The sequence below is a fragment of the Protopterus annectens genome, chromosome 6.part0 (assembly GCF_019279795.1).
Source record: "Protopterus annectens isolate FY-2018-M chromosome 6.part0, PAN1.0, whole genome shotgun sequence".
Lineage (NCBI taxonomy): Eukaryota > Metazoa > Chordata > Ceratodontiformes > Protopteridae > Protopterus > Protopterus annectens.
The window spans coordinates 214,578,014-214,595,553 of NC_056737.1; the positions used below are offsets into that span (position 1 = coordinate 214,578,014).

Here is a 17,540-nt window from a genome sequence, read left to right on the forward strand (position 1 = left end):
TTAGGCTCTTCTTCTGGCACATCCACTTGAGAGGGGCATGATCCCTAACAATACAACATGTTTTGCCCAGGTGGCAATAGCAGAATGCAGACACTGCCCATTTAATAGCCAGACATTCATTTTCTACAGCACAATATCTAGTCTCTAAGGAGTAGGCTTTCTACTTAAATATAAAATATGGTGTTCTCTGCACATTCGTTGGTACAACACAATGTCCATCTTCACATCATAGAAACCAGTATGCACCATGAAGTCCTGAGTAAAGTCAGGACTGATTAACTGAGGCTGCAGACATACAGACACATACACACAAATGCACACACACACACACACACACACACACACACACACACACACACACACACACACACACGTGCGCGCACACGCACACGCACGCACACGCACGCACACACACACACACACACACACACACACACACACACACACACACACAAACACACACACACACATAATTTTTTTTACTATCATGAATGCTTTTTCAGCCTGTTCTGATGAATCAACCTTCATGTGGACCCTTGCCAGTAAAATCTGTGAGTGAGCATGCTGTTTATGCATTTATTTATTTGTTTGATTATATATTGTTTATTTATGCATATATTTGTTTACGTTTGTTAATGTCATGAATACCTTCTCTACCTTGGCTTCCTAGTTATCTTTTATGTTAGATGAAGCTCTAAGTGTGCATGCTATTTATTTATTTATTTATTTATTGGCAACTGTATTTGTCTTTGTTATCTTTGATATAGCACAAATCCACATGGATCTTTTTAAAATCAAGCCTAAGCACTGTCTGCTTAAGTGACTTAGTCAGAGTCATACAGCAGGCCAATGGAGGCTGAAAGAATCAAACCCTGGACAGCAGGATAAAGACTGATAGCAGCACATAGCCATAATCCCCTGTACTAACTTCCTCACTTCTCTACCATATATTGTCTGGACTTCCTATAATAACTTTCCAGCACTTACTGCACCCATTTCTTTCAATGTGATCTTGGACAGTTTTACATACCTTCTAACTTCCCCTCCTGAGATTTTTCTAGTCCATGTCTAGCCCCAGTCCATGTCCAATGGAATACTCCACTTATCTTCCTCCATACCAACTATACAGTTGGAAGGGGTGATGCCAAACCTGCTACCCAGATTGAATCCAGACCTACTTACACCTTGGAGAAGTATTTTTTTCTGTCCTCACTGCAAGCTATGATATCACCCAAATAAGCAACAGCTTAATATGCAAGGGATTTTACAATTGGAACCATAATCCCTTAAATGTTGCTATGGTCCTATGTTACCCCCAAAAGACAACATTTTATATTGAAAATGGCCATTTGGAGTAGAGAAGACTATCTTCTCTTTTACTTGTTCTGCTAAAGGGATCTACCAGTAAATGTTTGCTACATCTAGGGTGGAAAGGCAATGTGCAATCTACACAAGGCTTGAGGCAGGCATCAAATTTAAAGAACTCGATAAGTTTACGGAAATAATTAGGAAATCTTTTAGCAGCATCTGGTTTCAACACAGGCTTATTATATAGACTCTGAGATTCTTTAGTAACCTCTGGCTCCAACATTTTTGTATTTCCCTGCTGACAGACACCTTTTCAGTTTCAGTGGTCCTCAAGGGCTTAGACCTGACCCTCCCTTTGGGCTTTATAACTATATCCTTCTCTTCCATGGATAATACAGTTAACATCATTTTCTTCAACACAACCTCTTTTACTTCTTTTTTTCTGAAAGACTGTCAGAGTTTCTGGTATCTGTATCTACAGTTTAGGCTCAAAAAATTGGTTACAATGTGTCATTTGATAAACTGCCAGTACCCTTCTGTCTTTCCAGTGTTTTAACACACTGACATGATAAATTTATTCATGTTTCCCTAAATCTGGTTATTGGACATTACAGTTTACTTCCTCCATTCTCATTTACTTCAGTGAGCCCTTGCCCAGTGGCAATAAATTTGTTCTTCACTGTGGAAATAAAAAATGAGTACTATACCCTCCAGGCTGGCATACCCTCCCATTAGCATTCAAATTCCAGCTGTGATTCAAAGCTGCCTTAACCTGTGAATTATGTTCCCTTCCTATAATGCAGTTCTTTCCTGCATTTCAGTAATGCATCCTGTGACACCTCAAAAAGGAGAACTCACCAGTTCCCATGTTTATATTGCTAAGTGTATTAAACTGCCTAAGTATCTTCCATACAGTAACTCAGCCAACACAAACCCAGTAAACCTGCCATTTTTAACAATTACCCATCACGTGTTCTTAAAACTCTCCACCAAACCATTCATTTGGGGGTGACATACTGAATTTATAAGCTGCTTACCTTGTAACAAATGGTAGATAGAGATCCTTCATGGCATTACACATAAAAAGGACCCCTTAATCATTAGAATGTCCTTCGAGATCTCCATTCTGCTAAGTATAAGCATCAGTTCTCTTGCAGTAGGTTTGGCAAAGTCTCATGCAATGGCACAACTTTGGGGCATTGGATAGCATTGGTTCATAGGTTCATAGATTAGTACTAGGTTAACTGCACCTGTGGGGCACTTTAAGCCTAACTAATTACCCCATGTGAGAATCAAACCCTGTACCTTGTGTCTGTAAGGTAAAGAGCTTAACTATAATGCCAACCTCCCACCCCAAAGATTATCTCCAGACTGATAACTGAATAAAGAGACACACACCCACAAATACTAAAGTTGACTGACATGAAATTAGAACCCCTGTCTATCTAATTACACAAGCTAAAAGCTAGATCTGCTTAATATATATCGCCTTATTCATGGCACTCATGTCAAAGGGAACATCAGTTAATGGAAGGGTGCTAAGGAGCAGTGGAAGGCTTTGCACAGAACAGTTTTCTGACATTTGGAATTGGCAAAAAATTGGAAGGGTTGATGCCAAGCCTGCCATATAAAAATTCCAAGCCAACAGAAACTTCATAGGGCTCACCATCTCATTTTTATTACCCATAAGTGAACTCCTAAGACATGGCTGTGCGCCACATTCAACACTGATGTCTTGAAGGCTTGGGATGCTAGCAGTTGTTTAACTCCTTCTTCCCCTTTTTTCAACTTGGTAAATGTGATCACTCCTTGTGTAAAACAGGGGCAAGTGAGCAGCTGTTCTGGTTGCAGAATGACTCCATTTATGGCCTTCAATTTTCTTCTGGTTTCTCTTAAGACTGGATCTTCCCACTGATTTTTTTCCTTAAACTCCTTTGATTAATGTTTAAGTCTAGCAGGCCTTTTGCGTTGGTTATTGTCTTCAGGCCTAACTTCATTTTGATATGAATAATTCTAACTAGTACAGGGAGAGAATTTTCTGTCTATCATATTTCTGTCTGCCATTCTGTTTCTCTTCTAAATCTGTTTAGAAAAAAGTAGATCATTCTGGCTGCCCTCCAAATCTGCTTCAGAGAAAGGTAAACTATTCTCACTGTTTTCCCATTCCTCTGTGGAACCCCATAACACACCATGAATATACACCAAGAAAGCATGAAAATGGGGAACTCTTCCTATAATGACTTGAGGCATGCATTTGGTATTTTGGTGCATTTGGTAATCACCCCAGCACAGGGTGTTTTACTGTTTGTAGATGAGATTTTATACTACTTTACTGTTGGTTAGCCCTTTCCGTTCTTAAAATGCCCTTTTTATGTGTTGAGTTTACAGTCATTCATTAAAAATGTACTTATTCAGGTCACCATACCCCCGGAACCAAAAGGTGTGTGTCCTTATCTCTCAAGCTGTCAGAAATTACATTTTTTTACTTGAAGATTACTAACTGTAGGTGATTCTGATGCACTGGCAAACATTTATGTGTCCCCCTACAGATGCATCCGTCATAATGCACAGCTTGATCATTTAGTGGGCAATTTTAGCTATCTGCCTAAGCTGAAAATAAGATCATAGGATCAGAGGAAGTTACTAAGCTAATGGCAGTAAGGACCGTACAGGCCTAACCATGTTCTACCCTTATTTCCATGATCAACATCTATTGCCTCTGTCCAACAGGGACACAGGTAGAAGCTCCAGAGTGACATCATGGTTATCCATCCAATCATCCAGACTGTGTTTGAAGAGGGCCAATGAAGTGCTCTGTTTGACATGAAGTGGGAGTCTGTTCCAAAGGTGTTATAACCTCTGGGAGACAAATCTGTCCTTCCAGCAGGTTCTAGTAATGTCACATACCAAATTAAGGTCTTTAGAGTGAGTAACCTGTGGATATGCAGCATTTCCAATAAAGCAGAGTCAGAGCTTGCCTTATATGCAAGGCAGAGATTGCCTCTGAGTAGTATGCATGAAACCGAATAAAGTGACAGTGATTTCAGATGATTCACATAGGACAGATACTGAAGACCTTGGATTTTCCTTATGAGGAACCTTTGTGGTCTCTTCAATTGCTGCGGATGCTTGGAAAGGTACATACCAAAAGGGGATTTGTACTCAATTATTGGCTTGATAAGGGAAGAGTACAGGGAGGTTATAACTTCTTTTTTTTCTAGAGGCAATGCCCTTGCTTATGAGATGAGCAATACAGAAGACATGGTGATCAAATGTAAGGCTGCTTTCAACCTGTGTGCTTAGGTCTCTCACCACTGGGTGTTGCTATTGATGTGGTAGTTAGCAGGAACACAGCTCTTACCAAAAGGGGTGATAATACATTTTTTTTTTGCATTGAGTTTAAGGCCATGACTTTGATTTACTCTCTTCACTGAAGAAAGGTACTATCAATCTATCTCACCCTACAGTTGTCCAACCTCCAGTCTGAGCAATACATCAAAAGGTCAGCAAATACCTTTTTACATTGTCATTAGAGATCACTTTGGAGGAAGCAATTAGCTCTTGCCACCTCAGACGTGAGCTGCGATGCTGTACGATGGCTCCCTAGTCTTTGGCCAGGGCATCGACTACTCTTTGTAATGTTTTGATGGTCTGATATTGTTTTTTTTTTTGCCATTTTGTGTAAAATCTGATCATTTTTCTTCTGAGTTATCACAAGAGAACTGAGATGTTCTTTGCAATAGCTTAATAAAGTTTGAAAACTCAGGTAATTTCTTGTACAGCATGTTGAAACAGTGCCTGTACAGGTTTCACCATGTTGCTCAGAAGCAGTATTTCACAGTTTGCTAGGCCAAAGGAGTAGATTATTTGCTTGCTGCATTTCCAACAATACATGAAAAAGTGCTGATAATAAAGTTAGTCATTCACAGGAAAACAGTAACTCCGTAGATCGTTTAGCAATATTTTCAAGTTACTCTTGCCCCAAAACAAAATAAATATACCTGAATTTCACATAATAGCTACACTTATATGGGAGGAACATTAGTTTAGCAGAAGCATATCAGTGTCAAGAAGGAAGGAAAATCAAACCACGAGTAAACAAAAAACAGGCAGCAACTGAATGTGCCAAAAACAAAAGAAAGAAAGAATATAAGGAGAAGGATCAGATGAGAAGGCAAGAAATGTGGAAAAGGGTATAAATATAGTTGGAAGCACAGAAAGCTCCTGGAACAACCCCATGTCAATCATGATCTGACAGTGGAATAGTTAAGGAGAGGTGAATTTATGAGCAGTCCAGGATAGTGGACTAAGTACACATTGGTTTACTGAACATGTAGGAGAAACAAACAAATGCAGGTTCTGTAAAACAGAACTGGAAACTGTTGCATTGGGGATTGTGGGAACATTACAATATTTAACTAAACAAGAAGCATTGGAAATATGAGCCACAACGCATTAAAAGAAAATGATGAACTTTACATCACACAGTATTACCCATTACCAACAGTTCAAAAAACAGATGCGAGAAATCCAGATACAGTAATTTATGAAAAGAAGACAAAAGTAGCATTGATCATTGAAATTGTTACACCTAGTGATAACACTGTCTTGCATACTGAGAGATACAAAGTCATAAAATACCAGGATTTGAGGGCAGAAATGAGGGCAATGTGGAAGAATTTACAGTATTATTTAGATATGCTACTGATACATGTAACTTAGTATGAACCGCAGAAGGGGTCACTTCTGGTCGCATTGCAGATGCTGCATACAGCACTTTTGGCTAGCATCAAAGATTGAAACAATACTAAATTCACAAACTTTAATCACACTTTGACTTAAGAATGGGGTCCACTGCCGTCATGGTGTTAGAAACATAAAAGACTTTGGGAAATTAAACTGGTAAGGAACACTAAAGTGTGCATTGATACTAATTAGCATAGCTAATGGATCATTAATCTCATTCTCCCTTATAAAGCAGCAACATTTATGAATTAACTCTGCATGTTTGTCACTGATTCAGACATTTATTGATTCTCACAATGCTGTAAAATGTTACGATTTTTCATTTACGATTTTTCATATACAGTCTACTTCTAAAATGAATGGTGTGCTCCTAGGTTTAGGGTGGGCAGGGGTGTGAGTGGGAATACAATGATGTATAAATAAATGAATGGCTTGTTGAAAACAAGAAAAGTGCAAAAAAAACCCCACAAAAGTAAACAAATTGATGAGAAGTGAAGTCAAGACTAGCTCTGGTTTTAATTACTTTAACACCTGTGTTTCCCTCAGCCACTTGTATATTCAAATGGAGACAGCATTCACATTTTCATGGCTCTGTGCTGCACTTTTCTGCATTTGTTTTACGATACTGCAGTGTATAATATTATGCTGATTTTTCTGGCTTTCAGTGTGGCAACAGATTTAATTAAATTTCCAAGCATATACTACTGGTACCGTTACATCAAGATTGCTGCAGCATTATGATAGCTTGCAATACGTGTTGCAACATTTAAAAGCTCACACCACATTTAAACGTCTAGGGTTAAAAACAGATAATTTTGATGACATTTGGATCTAGGAGGAACAGCACAATTATGAAACCCTGTTATCTAAACTAAATGTAAATAAAACATCAGCTGTGAGTGACTGCTGAGCTTTCAGTTATCATTTGCCACTCAAGAGGGCCTGATGCAAACAATTCAATCAGTGTTTTACTCATTTAATTATTTTTACCCAGGTAAGTAGGTTTACACTTACTGAATGTTTCGGGAACAAGGTCAAGGTAAACTAGTACATGTTTGAGCAGTTATTTAATGCAGCCAATCAATCAGCAAGCTATGCCTGAACAACAGACCTTGAACTGGAGTAAAATAAAATATTAAGCATAAAAAACAGTAACATTTATGGAAAAATCTTACTTGTTTCAAGCTGTGTTTTGTCCTAAGGAGTAAGGTAAACTTGGCTATTATTAATCAATCAAGGTATTCAGTACATCAGCCATTAAGTTACTGCAAACAATTTCAACACAAGCAGGCCAAGTAGTCATTAGATTCAGTTTAGCTCTGAGATTGTATCAGACAGCTTTAACCCAGTTAAAAATGTTATATGGCAACTCCACAAAGTTCAACACTTTTGAACTACACTTGATAAGTAAAACAAAGATTACTTCAGCACAGAAGTCACATACACATGCGCATGAGCACACACACACACACACACACACACACACACACACACACACACACACACACACACATACACACACAATGCATATCTCTGATACTGATGCACTTGAGAGAGAGAAAAAAGCTCCCTTTGTAGCTATCTTGGACTATGAAATGACTGCTTTTTTTTGAATTAGTCTTTTCAGCCCGCTTTGATTAATGCAGTTTGGCAGAAGATGGCCTGAAGAATCAACATGAAGAATGATCATACAACTTTAGGCAATAAAGCACACGAGAGTATAGGATATTAGTGATTTACAATATTTACAGTGCTACCATGATGTGAAGCAGAACAAATATGCACTTTAGTAGTGTGTTTCGCTGTAACACATGTCCTTCAGTGCCTCAGTGTCACAGAAAGCCATAGGTACATCTAAAATTTATATATGAAATGTATACAGTGAAGCTAGGCTGCATTACCTTTATTTTAAAAGCACATACTGAATAATCAGAGCTCATTGTTTTTCTTACTGTTGTGCAGTGCATACTTAAATAGAAATCCCGACTTCAGAAGAATAGCATAGAATCAAATAAAGGCCAAAGGACCTTAACATTTTAGAGTTTGTAGCTGAAACTTTTACTTGCCAGTACTACATTGGCTTCTTTCAACCCTTTCTGAATGCCATTAATCATTCTCCATGGAATACTGGATTTTTATTACTCAGGGTTAATGTAGATGAGCATACAAAGCAAGAAATTCAATACAAGATTAGTACTTTAACCCTTTCTGAACCACAGTAATCATCCAGCATACATTTTCCACTACTTTTTATTATTCAGGATGAATCGGGTTTGATGAACAGATAAAACAATAAATATATGCAACATCAGTATTTAACACATTCTGAGTCAAAATTAATCATTCTGTGTGGATTTTGTATTGTTCTGTTATTATTTATCATTAATGTTGTTTGATGAACAGACATAGTCATAAATACAACACAAAATCTGTAATACATTTTTGTTGCCCTTAGTGACCTAATAGTCCTATTCATTTTTCCCTATCAAGATTCTTCAAATTCCAAAAATATGGAAAGAGGGGCAAAAAACTCCATGTATGACTAAAATCCACAAATGCTTAAACCTGAAGAAGTAAATAAAACAGATGCCAGAGCTCCACCAGTCAGCCTTTGGTCAGAATGATTGGTAATTGCTTCAAATTGCTGGGTGGTTCTCATGACCAACAGATATGAATAGCTTCAGTATATAGATATATCAGTTATGACTACTTCAGAGCTAATACACAGCAATATCACACTTACAGGTCAATTGGAACAAGTGTGTAATTATTTTGTTTTTCATTTATACTATACACATCAATATATAAGCTAAGCAGGCATAGCACAAAAAATGAACTCAGGAATCCTTGGGGTGGTGACAGAGTATAAAGTTAGAAACAGAATCCAGTAACAAAAACTCATATTTGTTTCCAAGTTTGCAAAGAAATGGCAACTAGCTGCGATACCCAATTTGGTGTGGAGAGTACATCATCACCTTGTATAGCTGAACTGATGCCAGCAGTTTCCTGCAGATGGGTTGTAAACATAAATCATATGCTGAACTGTAAAAAGGGGTTAGTACATATCTGTGACAAGTATGTTTTCTACTATTATGCATGTCATAATTGCAATCCAGGACCACCAACATAACAGCAGTCGCTCTCACACTTCAGTCTCATCATATCAACTTTTAGGACTAGTAATTCAGATATAAATGAGGACATTCCCATAAGAAACTGACATTTCATTTGCAATTACTACTTTCTGAGAGGAATTTTTTTTTTTTTTTTGCTGTTTGGGTCTTGTGTGTAACCATGTATGGATGCCAATTGTTAAAATTTCACTGAAAATCCCTCAAAACAGCTCACTGTTCTGCAAAAATGCATTTTAAAACAATACACAGAGTAGTATGCAGCAATGAAAAAAATATACTTACACAGTCTCATCATTTTTAAATTCTAGCTCTCCGTAAGTGTCTTCAAAATCCTCACCCCCTCCCTTTGCTGTTCCTTCTACTGTCCTATAAGGTACAATGACTGTTCCCCTAGCTCCAGAAGTCCTCAGAACTTTTACTTCCATCACACCGACACTCTCGCTGACGTGAACTGCATCACACTCAAATGTAAAGATACCCGCATGGTCATCATCCAAGATTGTCACTGTGGCGACAAAGGGAGAGGACAAAATGGCCTTGGGGTATGGCAAATTGTTGGGCCCAAGAAGGTCATCTGTTTCTACTATACGAACAGCACTGAGTCTTACAAAGAAATGCTCATCCTCTTCAAAGATGTCATCATCAATGATGCCAACAGAGATCTCCTTCTGGGTTTCTCCTGATTTAAATGTTAATGTGCCCTCAGTAAACTCATAATCTGCTCCTGCATTAGCAGAACCATCCTCTGTTTTATAGTCGACATAAATTGTTCTGGAAATATCTCCACCCTTTCGCACTACTGTCAGTATGGCAGCACCACAGTTTTCCAGACACTGGTAGGAGCATGGATCAAAGTAAATTTTTGAAGCAAACTCCTCAGTTTCTTCTGTGTGCACTTCCTGTATGCTAGCAGATTTTTTGGCTTGCTCTGCAACGTGCTTTTTCAAGATATTGCCAGCCCCTGTCATCATTCTTGTGGCCTGTATGCGGTAAAATGCTCGACTTTTTTGCTGGTGAGACAAAGCATAGTAATTAGCCATCTCTACAAGTTGATCCAAATCCTTTTCTGGATGCTTCTGCTTCAGGTCTTTCAGTATTCGGATCATCTCTTTTCTGGACTCATCAACCTCCTTTCCCTCCAGTCCCAGCAAATTTCCGTCAATAAAGTGTGAATTCATCATTTTGCCATCCATCTCTATACCTTTGGGATGATCTCCTTCTGTCTCAATTATAATTCCCCGCTGTTTATCTGCCCGATACCGTTTGTGCATGTACTTGTAAAACAGAAGGCGTCTGTCTGCCATCCAAGCAAGAACAACACAGATAGGAAAGAAAAACAATGTAAGCAAGCCTTCCCATACCTGAACCACACCTGGAGAGAAAACAGCCAGAATCATGTAGAGCCAGATGTAGGCAAAAATACTCCAGGCAGAAGTGATGAAGAAAACTCTGAGATGTTTAATCCTTCTTATTTCCCCATCGGGAATCACATAAACACAGATGGCGATAATAATAAACATATTGAAAGCTGCACTTCCTACAATTGTTGATGGTCCCAGAGCTCCAGCTTTGAACCCATGGCCACATATTTCTATGACTGAAAGTAGGATCTCGGGAGCAGATGAGCCAAGAGCCATAAGGGTAAGGTTAGAAACGGTTTCATTCCAAATGCGGATAGTAGTTGTGGTGGTTTCTCCATTAGCTTTTTTTATGATAATCTCCCTCTCCTGTGATGTGATAACCTCTATGGAGGCCATGAAGCGATCAGCAATTATGGACACCCCCAAAAACATGTAGATCATGGCCACAAAATAAACAATAACCCTGGCGATTTTATCCCCCAGGGAGGGGTTCTCTGGGTACCAGATAGGCAGGATAACACCCTCTGTGCACTCATATTCTGTGGCACAATGCTCTGTCTTGTTTACAAGGCTTGATGCATCGACTTCACTTGCATCTGCTTGCAAAATATGCAAGCACAACACTAATGTCAATAATCCAAACTGGAGAAATAGTGACGTGTGCGGCCACAGTCTTAACCCCGCCATACACGATCCTAATGGAGGCCTTTTGCTGTCAGTGTAAGCAGTCAATTCCAAAGCAATGCTTCTGTTATGAAGAATCTGGAAAAAGAGAGGAAAAAATACTTATGAACATGAGCCAATATCAATGCTTATATAACAACATAATGACTGTATGACATCTTCAATGATTTTTTTTTTGCAGCATTGTGTTTTATAACAAGACAAGACATTACATTCAATCACATATTTTAAAATGCATTCCCAGTCCCACACTGACTGCAGTACTGCTAGGAAACTGAGAAGAGATAACTATTAAGTGAAGTCAGCTGTTCACCTTGATCACAAATATGCTCCTGGCAAATGATGTGTTGGTTTTGCTATGTGCTAATGCTGGTTTTGCTATGTGCTAAATTGTTTTCCTTTATCCTATATCCACCATCTAGAAGGCTGACATAGAATCTGTGCCATGATTTCTTTCTCACCAAAATCCCAAGGAAAGGCTACAGTTATTTTTAAGGATCTTTGTTTTATAGTTTACTTTGCAGTGCTACAAAACAAGGCCAGTACATTTTCATTCTTAACATACATAATTTGCTGCACTCCCTGGTTGCAATCATATTTTCCCAGTTCTCTTGATGCTTATGAACATATTAGCCTAACATACGTGAAATTTTATGTTTCATCTTCAAAACTACAAAAAGTAACAACAGCAAGCACAACAGGTGCTGACTAATTTCCATGAGTATAACATGTAGGTTGGTATAATCGTTAAGGTGTTTGACTCACAAACACAACATACAGTGTTTGATCTTCACTTTTACAATGGAAACTAGCTAAGCTTAAAATAGACCATTAAGGCAGTTAGCCTAATATTTATCTATGAACTGCAAGTCAATTTATACTCTGTAACAGCCAAAGGATGCCTGTCACATTTTAATCATACAGTCCTTCAAAATATTAACTGGTAGCAGCCAATCACAGTTTATAAAGCTATATCAACTAAACAAAACAGGGCAAGCATGATTCGACTTAAAACAATATAAATGCATTATTGCTTGATCACACTTGTTAACTAAGAATGTCGAAATGGAGAGTCCAGCTTTCACAAAGGTTCCAGACAGAAATTCTTGAGATATACAAATAGCAATAGAACTTAAAATTAAAACATTTGTAATACTATGATCACACAAAACCTATATCAAATAGATACAGAATGTATACAATATTATTAAAATTGCAAATTCATAAATTCCTGCACGCTGAATATTAACAAGACAAGTATAAAGCACAAAATAATCGTATTGCAGTAGTTGTCTTGAAACCAAGTGACAAGAGAACAACAGAGATGTTACTATCACCATGTTGTATCAGGCATTTCTACTCTGAAGCCTTTTGTAAAGTATTGAACTTTTGCCTGAAGTTGAAATCAAAACTGGATCTAGGAAAAGTAAAATATTAATGAAAGATGTTTTGAATGTTGCTGGATGTTTTTTTCAAAAAAATATGAGTTTGTCAGATACTCTGTCAGTGTTTGTACAACCTTTTGAGTATTTTTTTGAAGAACAGTTTCACCCTCAAGTGTGGTGGTTAACATACCTCTCATTCTCTTACAGCAAGAAATCTGGACAAAGCCATAAACTTGGGGTGGGGGCAAAGGCCCAAAAAGAGGGAGAATTTTTAAATACTGCACTTACAAGCTTAGAAAGTTGATTGGATAACAGGATTTATATTAGTGTGAATTTTCAAAAGGGTATGAACTCTGAATATCAAATGTCTGACATTATTTTCTGGCTTCAGTCCTCAATGATTTGACAATAATTTGCAGAAAACCAAAATTTTATGAGGAACAGACCAAAAAAATATGAGGCAAAAATCTGGACATGCTGTAAAAATCTGGACAGTTGAGAGTCATGGTTTTTAACCAAATTGTGAGTTATTTTGCTCCTTATGATATCAATACATGAGAGACATCAATGGCATAGTAGACAGAGTTGTTGCCTCAGAGCAAAAGGTTCCCTGGTTCTATTCTTGGCTGGGGTGCCTTATGTGCAATGTATGCATGTCCCTCCTGTGTTCGTGTTTGTTCATTCTAGGTGCTCCAATTTCTTCCCACATTCCAAAGACATGCAGTAGGTGGACCAGGCACTCTAAATTGGCCATGAATGTGTGGCATGGAAGAACTACCAGAGAAGGAGTAGCCAGGGGCGGCTCGTCCTATTGGACTGCAGGACTGCAGCCCCCCCAGATGAAAATGAAAAATATAAGTTACAATAACTAAAGAAAATTAAAAAAAAAATAAAAATAACTCCTGGAACGGACTCCGCGCATGCGTGTGAGCATTCCCAGAACTCACACACACTCATGCATTCCCGGAACTAATCTGGACTGAGTTAAGAGCAGTCCAGATTAGAGAGAAGGCAGCAGACTGCAGAAATGCCCAGTAGTCTGTGTGTTTACACCCACACAGACTGGAAGGAGGCCGGACTGCAACATCTACAGGCTGGATATCCAGCCTGCTCTCGCAGGAGTGTTTTACATTTGCTTGCCAATGACTGGGACCTATCATCGCGGGAACATTGTACATTTGGATTATGGGGCTTGCCAATGACTGGGACCTTATCTTTCTTTCAAGAACTGGAGCTGGCTGGGACTTAGGACTTCTCAACAGCTAGGTAGGTAGGTGTGTGTGTGTGTGTGTGTGTGTGTGTGTGTGTGTGTGTGTGTGTTTGTTTTTGAGATACAGTGGAAGAAATAAATCACAAAAAGTATTGTGCATAATGGATTTTTGCAGCCTTCTTTTTTTCTTGTCTTTAGTCTAAACAATTACAAATATTTTATTTACTTGGTTGGTTGGTAATTGGGGACAGTGAACTGATCACACTGGACCACAGCCTGGCAGAGCTACAATGTTTTTACAGCACTACCAAATTAGTAATGAATAAGAGTGAAACATAATTTACTAATTTGCCCAATGCTTTCAGTTATTCAGCTTTTTGTGCAAATACACAGATATTGCTATAGTTACTGGCAGTGTAGCAGCACTGTTCAGCCTACTGATATTATTGAGTAATGCTTTGGAATGGCTTTGTTATATAAAACAATCTATTATATTCCAGTCACATGAGGAATTTACTGTATGCATTATTTTTTTATCATGAGTAAATAAAGAGAGGGAGCACATAATTGCACACAGAAATTTCTGTTTGCTACTTGTTATCAAGAAAGCTGTTGTAACGACTGAACATGAAGGCAGCAACATTATATGATTTTATGGAATTCAGAAGAGTTGGACAGCTGGGTTACTTTATCAGGTATATGTATCTTTCTGCATTAAATGTGGAATTCATTATTTACGTCTGTATGTAACAAGTATGCATGGAAATCACTGGAGATCTAGTAAACTGACTAACTACAACATATGAGTTTAACAGGTTGGTTTGCTTTATAAGCCAAGGAAATTCATGTATGCCTTGCTGGTGGCTAGAGAGGCTTAGGCAACAGTAGTGGGTTAGAGAATAACTCAGACTCAAATGCTGTACCTTGGGTGCAGGTAGCAACAGCCTGAATTCTCTACCCAGCATCACTTGTGAAACCTCAAATTTTTGCCTCAAATTTTTGTTCTGTTCTGTTCCTCATAAAATCTGTGGTTTTCTGGATTTAATTTACTAAATAATGACAGGCATTTGAATTTCAGACTTCATATTCTTCAGAAAGTACATAGCAACACAAAACCTTTTATTCTAGCAATTTTCTAAGTTTATAAGATCAATATTCGAAATGTGTCCCTATTTTGGGGCTGTATTCCCCCATTATCGGCTTTGTCTGGGTGTTTTGTGCTAAGAGGTTGAAAGCTATGGTGAGAACTGAATTCACTGAATATGTTTGGTGGCTGTATTCCCCCATTATTAACTTTGTCCAGGTGTTTTGTACTAAGAGGTTGAAAGCTATGGTGAGAACTGAATTCACTAAATGATAGCCATTTAAGTTTCAGTCTTCCCATGTTTCAAGAAACAGTTGATTTGGCATAGTGGTATGTCGCTCTGACTGTCATGCACAGAGTCCTGGGGCCAAGACTTGGCAGTGAAATGCAGGGTAGTAATGTAGTAGTTTATTCTGGCAACTTTCCAAGATTATACAAGCAATGTTTAAAATATGTCTTTGGTGTTTGGGCTTTGGCTTTTTCCAGATGTCTTGTGCTGCAAAGTTGAAAGATACAGTTGGGTGTCAAGTGGATTTTACAAGGAGCTGAGAGCTTCAGAGGAAGATAAGTTTATTGCTGTTTATGTTGAGTTTGCATGTATTGTTAATAGCACAACAGGTAGTGTACTTGCTTTTGATGCAGAAGGCTGTGGGCTACAGTATGTAGATACATTACTGTACTGGGTTATACTTCTAAAGGGGGTGGATGCTGCAGTCCTGAGAAGAGAATGTCCTCTTTGGCAGAGATACCTAGTAACTATGAACCTGTTATCCGTTTGCCATCCATTCCCTATTGCAATTTTACTAGCTTATCATTTTTTTAATGCAAAATAGGCAATTTATTCCTCAAGGGCAACAGGCACTTTATTTGTAGACGAAGCAATGAAATATAATGTTGTTTGCTAGCAGCAACCTCTGCATTTGTTACAGATATCTTTAATGTGGACTTGTTTAGATGACTTTTACTTCTGCGGAGATTGTGCATATTTACTGATACTGGTGGATTGTAGAAGTTTGAGTAAACTTTTATAATGGCAATGTTCTGAATTGGACAGTTTTGTCATTATTGGTGCAAGCATTTTGTTTTATTGTTTACTGGAAAAATATTCAAAACAATAAATTTAAAACACCTTCTAACAACTGTACTGTGTTATACAAGGAATATAATTTAATACAATATGGAAGGTGCATCAAAGAACACATGTATGTTTCTTGTGCTAGGGGTCTATGATTTGAAAACAGCCCAAAGTTAATCTTTATCTGCCATTGGCCAGATGTATTTTATTTGAATGTGGGTTTCAATGCTGTTACAATGAATGTGAGTTTCAAGGGCAGAAAAGTTTTAATGTTAAGTCTGTTGTCAATGTGAGACTGCATTGCTTTGTTTAGCAGATGTCTATTAGTGTTTCAGCTGTAAAATGTAACATAAAGCTTTTAAATGAAATCCAAATCATCATAGAAGTAAAGCAGTATGCACATTATACTGTTTATGGTAAATGGGGCAAAATAGCCAAATAATGGGACATTGGAATGGCTACAGGTGGGCGTCCCCATTCGTCCAGACTCAGATAGCCCTGGCTGAACTATATCTCTCAACTGTCCAGATTTTTGCAGAATGAATAGATTTTTGCTTGTTATTTTTGGTTTGTTCATCATAAAATTTGTGGTTTTCTGGCAAATCATTTAGGAATGAAGTCACTAAATAATGACAGACATTGAGTTTCAGACTTCATACCTTCAGAAAAATGCATGCTAAAGCAAGACCTGTTATTCTGTCAACTGTCTAAGTTTATACAAGAGCAATTTTTGGTACTGTTTGTATGTTCCCCCAACATATTTGGCCTTGTCCAGATTGCCTGTGTTGAGGTACATGCAAATAAATTGTTTTATAGAATTAGCTATATCCAAACCTCCCAACTGTCCTCGATTTAGGCTCAAAGTGTTGCTCTCCCCCTAATAATCCCTCTGCAAAATGGCAAATTTGGAAGAAATCATGGAGGGTTTACAATTAATAAGTAATTGTAATGATCAGAGTTATAGATTACTTTTAATTTCAGAAATGCATGTAGATTCTGTTATTTTGTCAGCTGCTCAAGTTAACAGTACTAATGTTAAAAAAGTGCCTCTTCTTTGACAGGTTCCCAGTTGTATTGTGTGGCTGTTTTATATTTTTGGTCCGTTTTTGACAAAATTGTGGTTTTCTGGCAAATTAGTGGCAAATCATTAAAGATTGAAGTTAGAAAATAATGATAGACATTTGAGTTTTCAGATCTCATACCCTTCAGAAAATTCATACTAATGCAAGACCGACTATTCTATTATCTTTCTAAGTTTATAAGAGCAATATTTAAAAGTGCCCTTATTTTTGGGCTTTTGTCCCACTTCAATTTATGGTTTTATCCAGATTTCTTGCTCTGGGGTTGAGAGATATGAAAAATGTGTCAGGGCCATCACCGTCAGCCAGAGACATTTCAAATTGTGACATACTTGTTGCACCCCACTCCCCCCATGTAGTGACTCTGGATGTGTCCAAGCAAGGCAAGGAGCAGTTATGCAGTGTAAGTGTGCAGAGTATCCCCCCATCCAAGGTAGGCACAAGTACTACAGTGGCTTTTCATCTGTCCTTGAT

General features: G+C 38.0%; 1 protein-coding gene across 3 annotated transcripts in view; it reads right to left on the reverse strand.

Annotated features, from left to right (window-relative positions):
* Nucleotides 1-17,540, reverse strand: part of SLC8A3 (solute carrier family 8 member A3) — a 1,486,960-nt gene that overhangs the window by 1,042,881 nt on the left and 426,539 nt on the right. For all 3 annotated transcript variants that reach the window (XM_044073965.1, XM_044073963.1, XM_044073964.1), the window contains exon 2: nucleotides 9,471-11,311. In XM_044073965.1, the coding sequence (XP_043929900.1) occupies nucleotides 9,471-11,236 (1,766 nt within the window). In that variant the 5' untranslated portion in view covers nucleotides 11,237-11,311. The remainder of the gene's footprint in view (nucleotides 1-9,470; nucleotides 11,312-17,540) is intronic.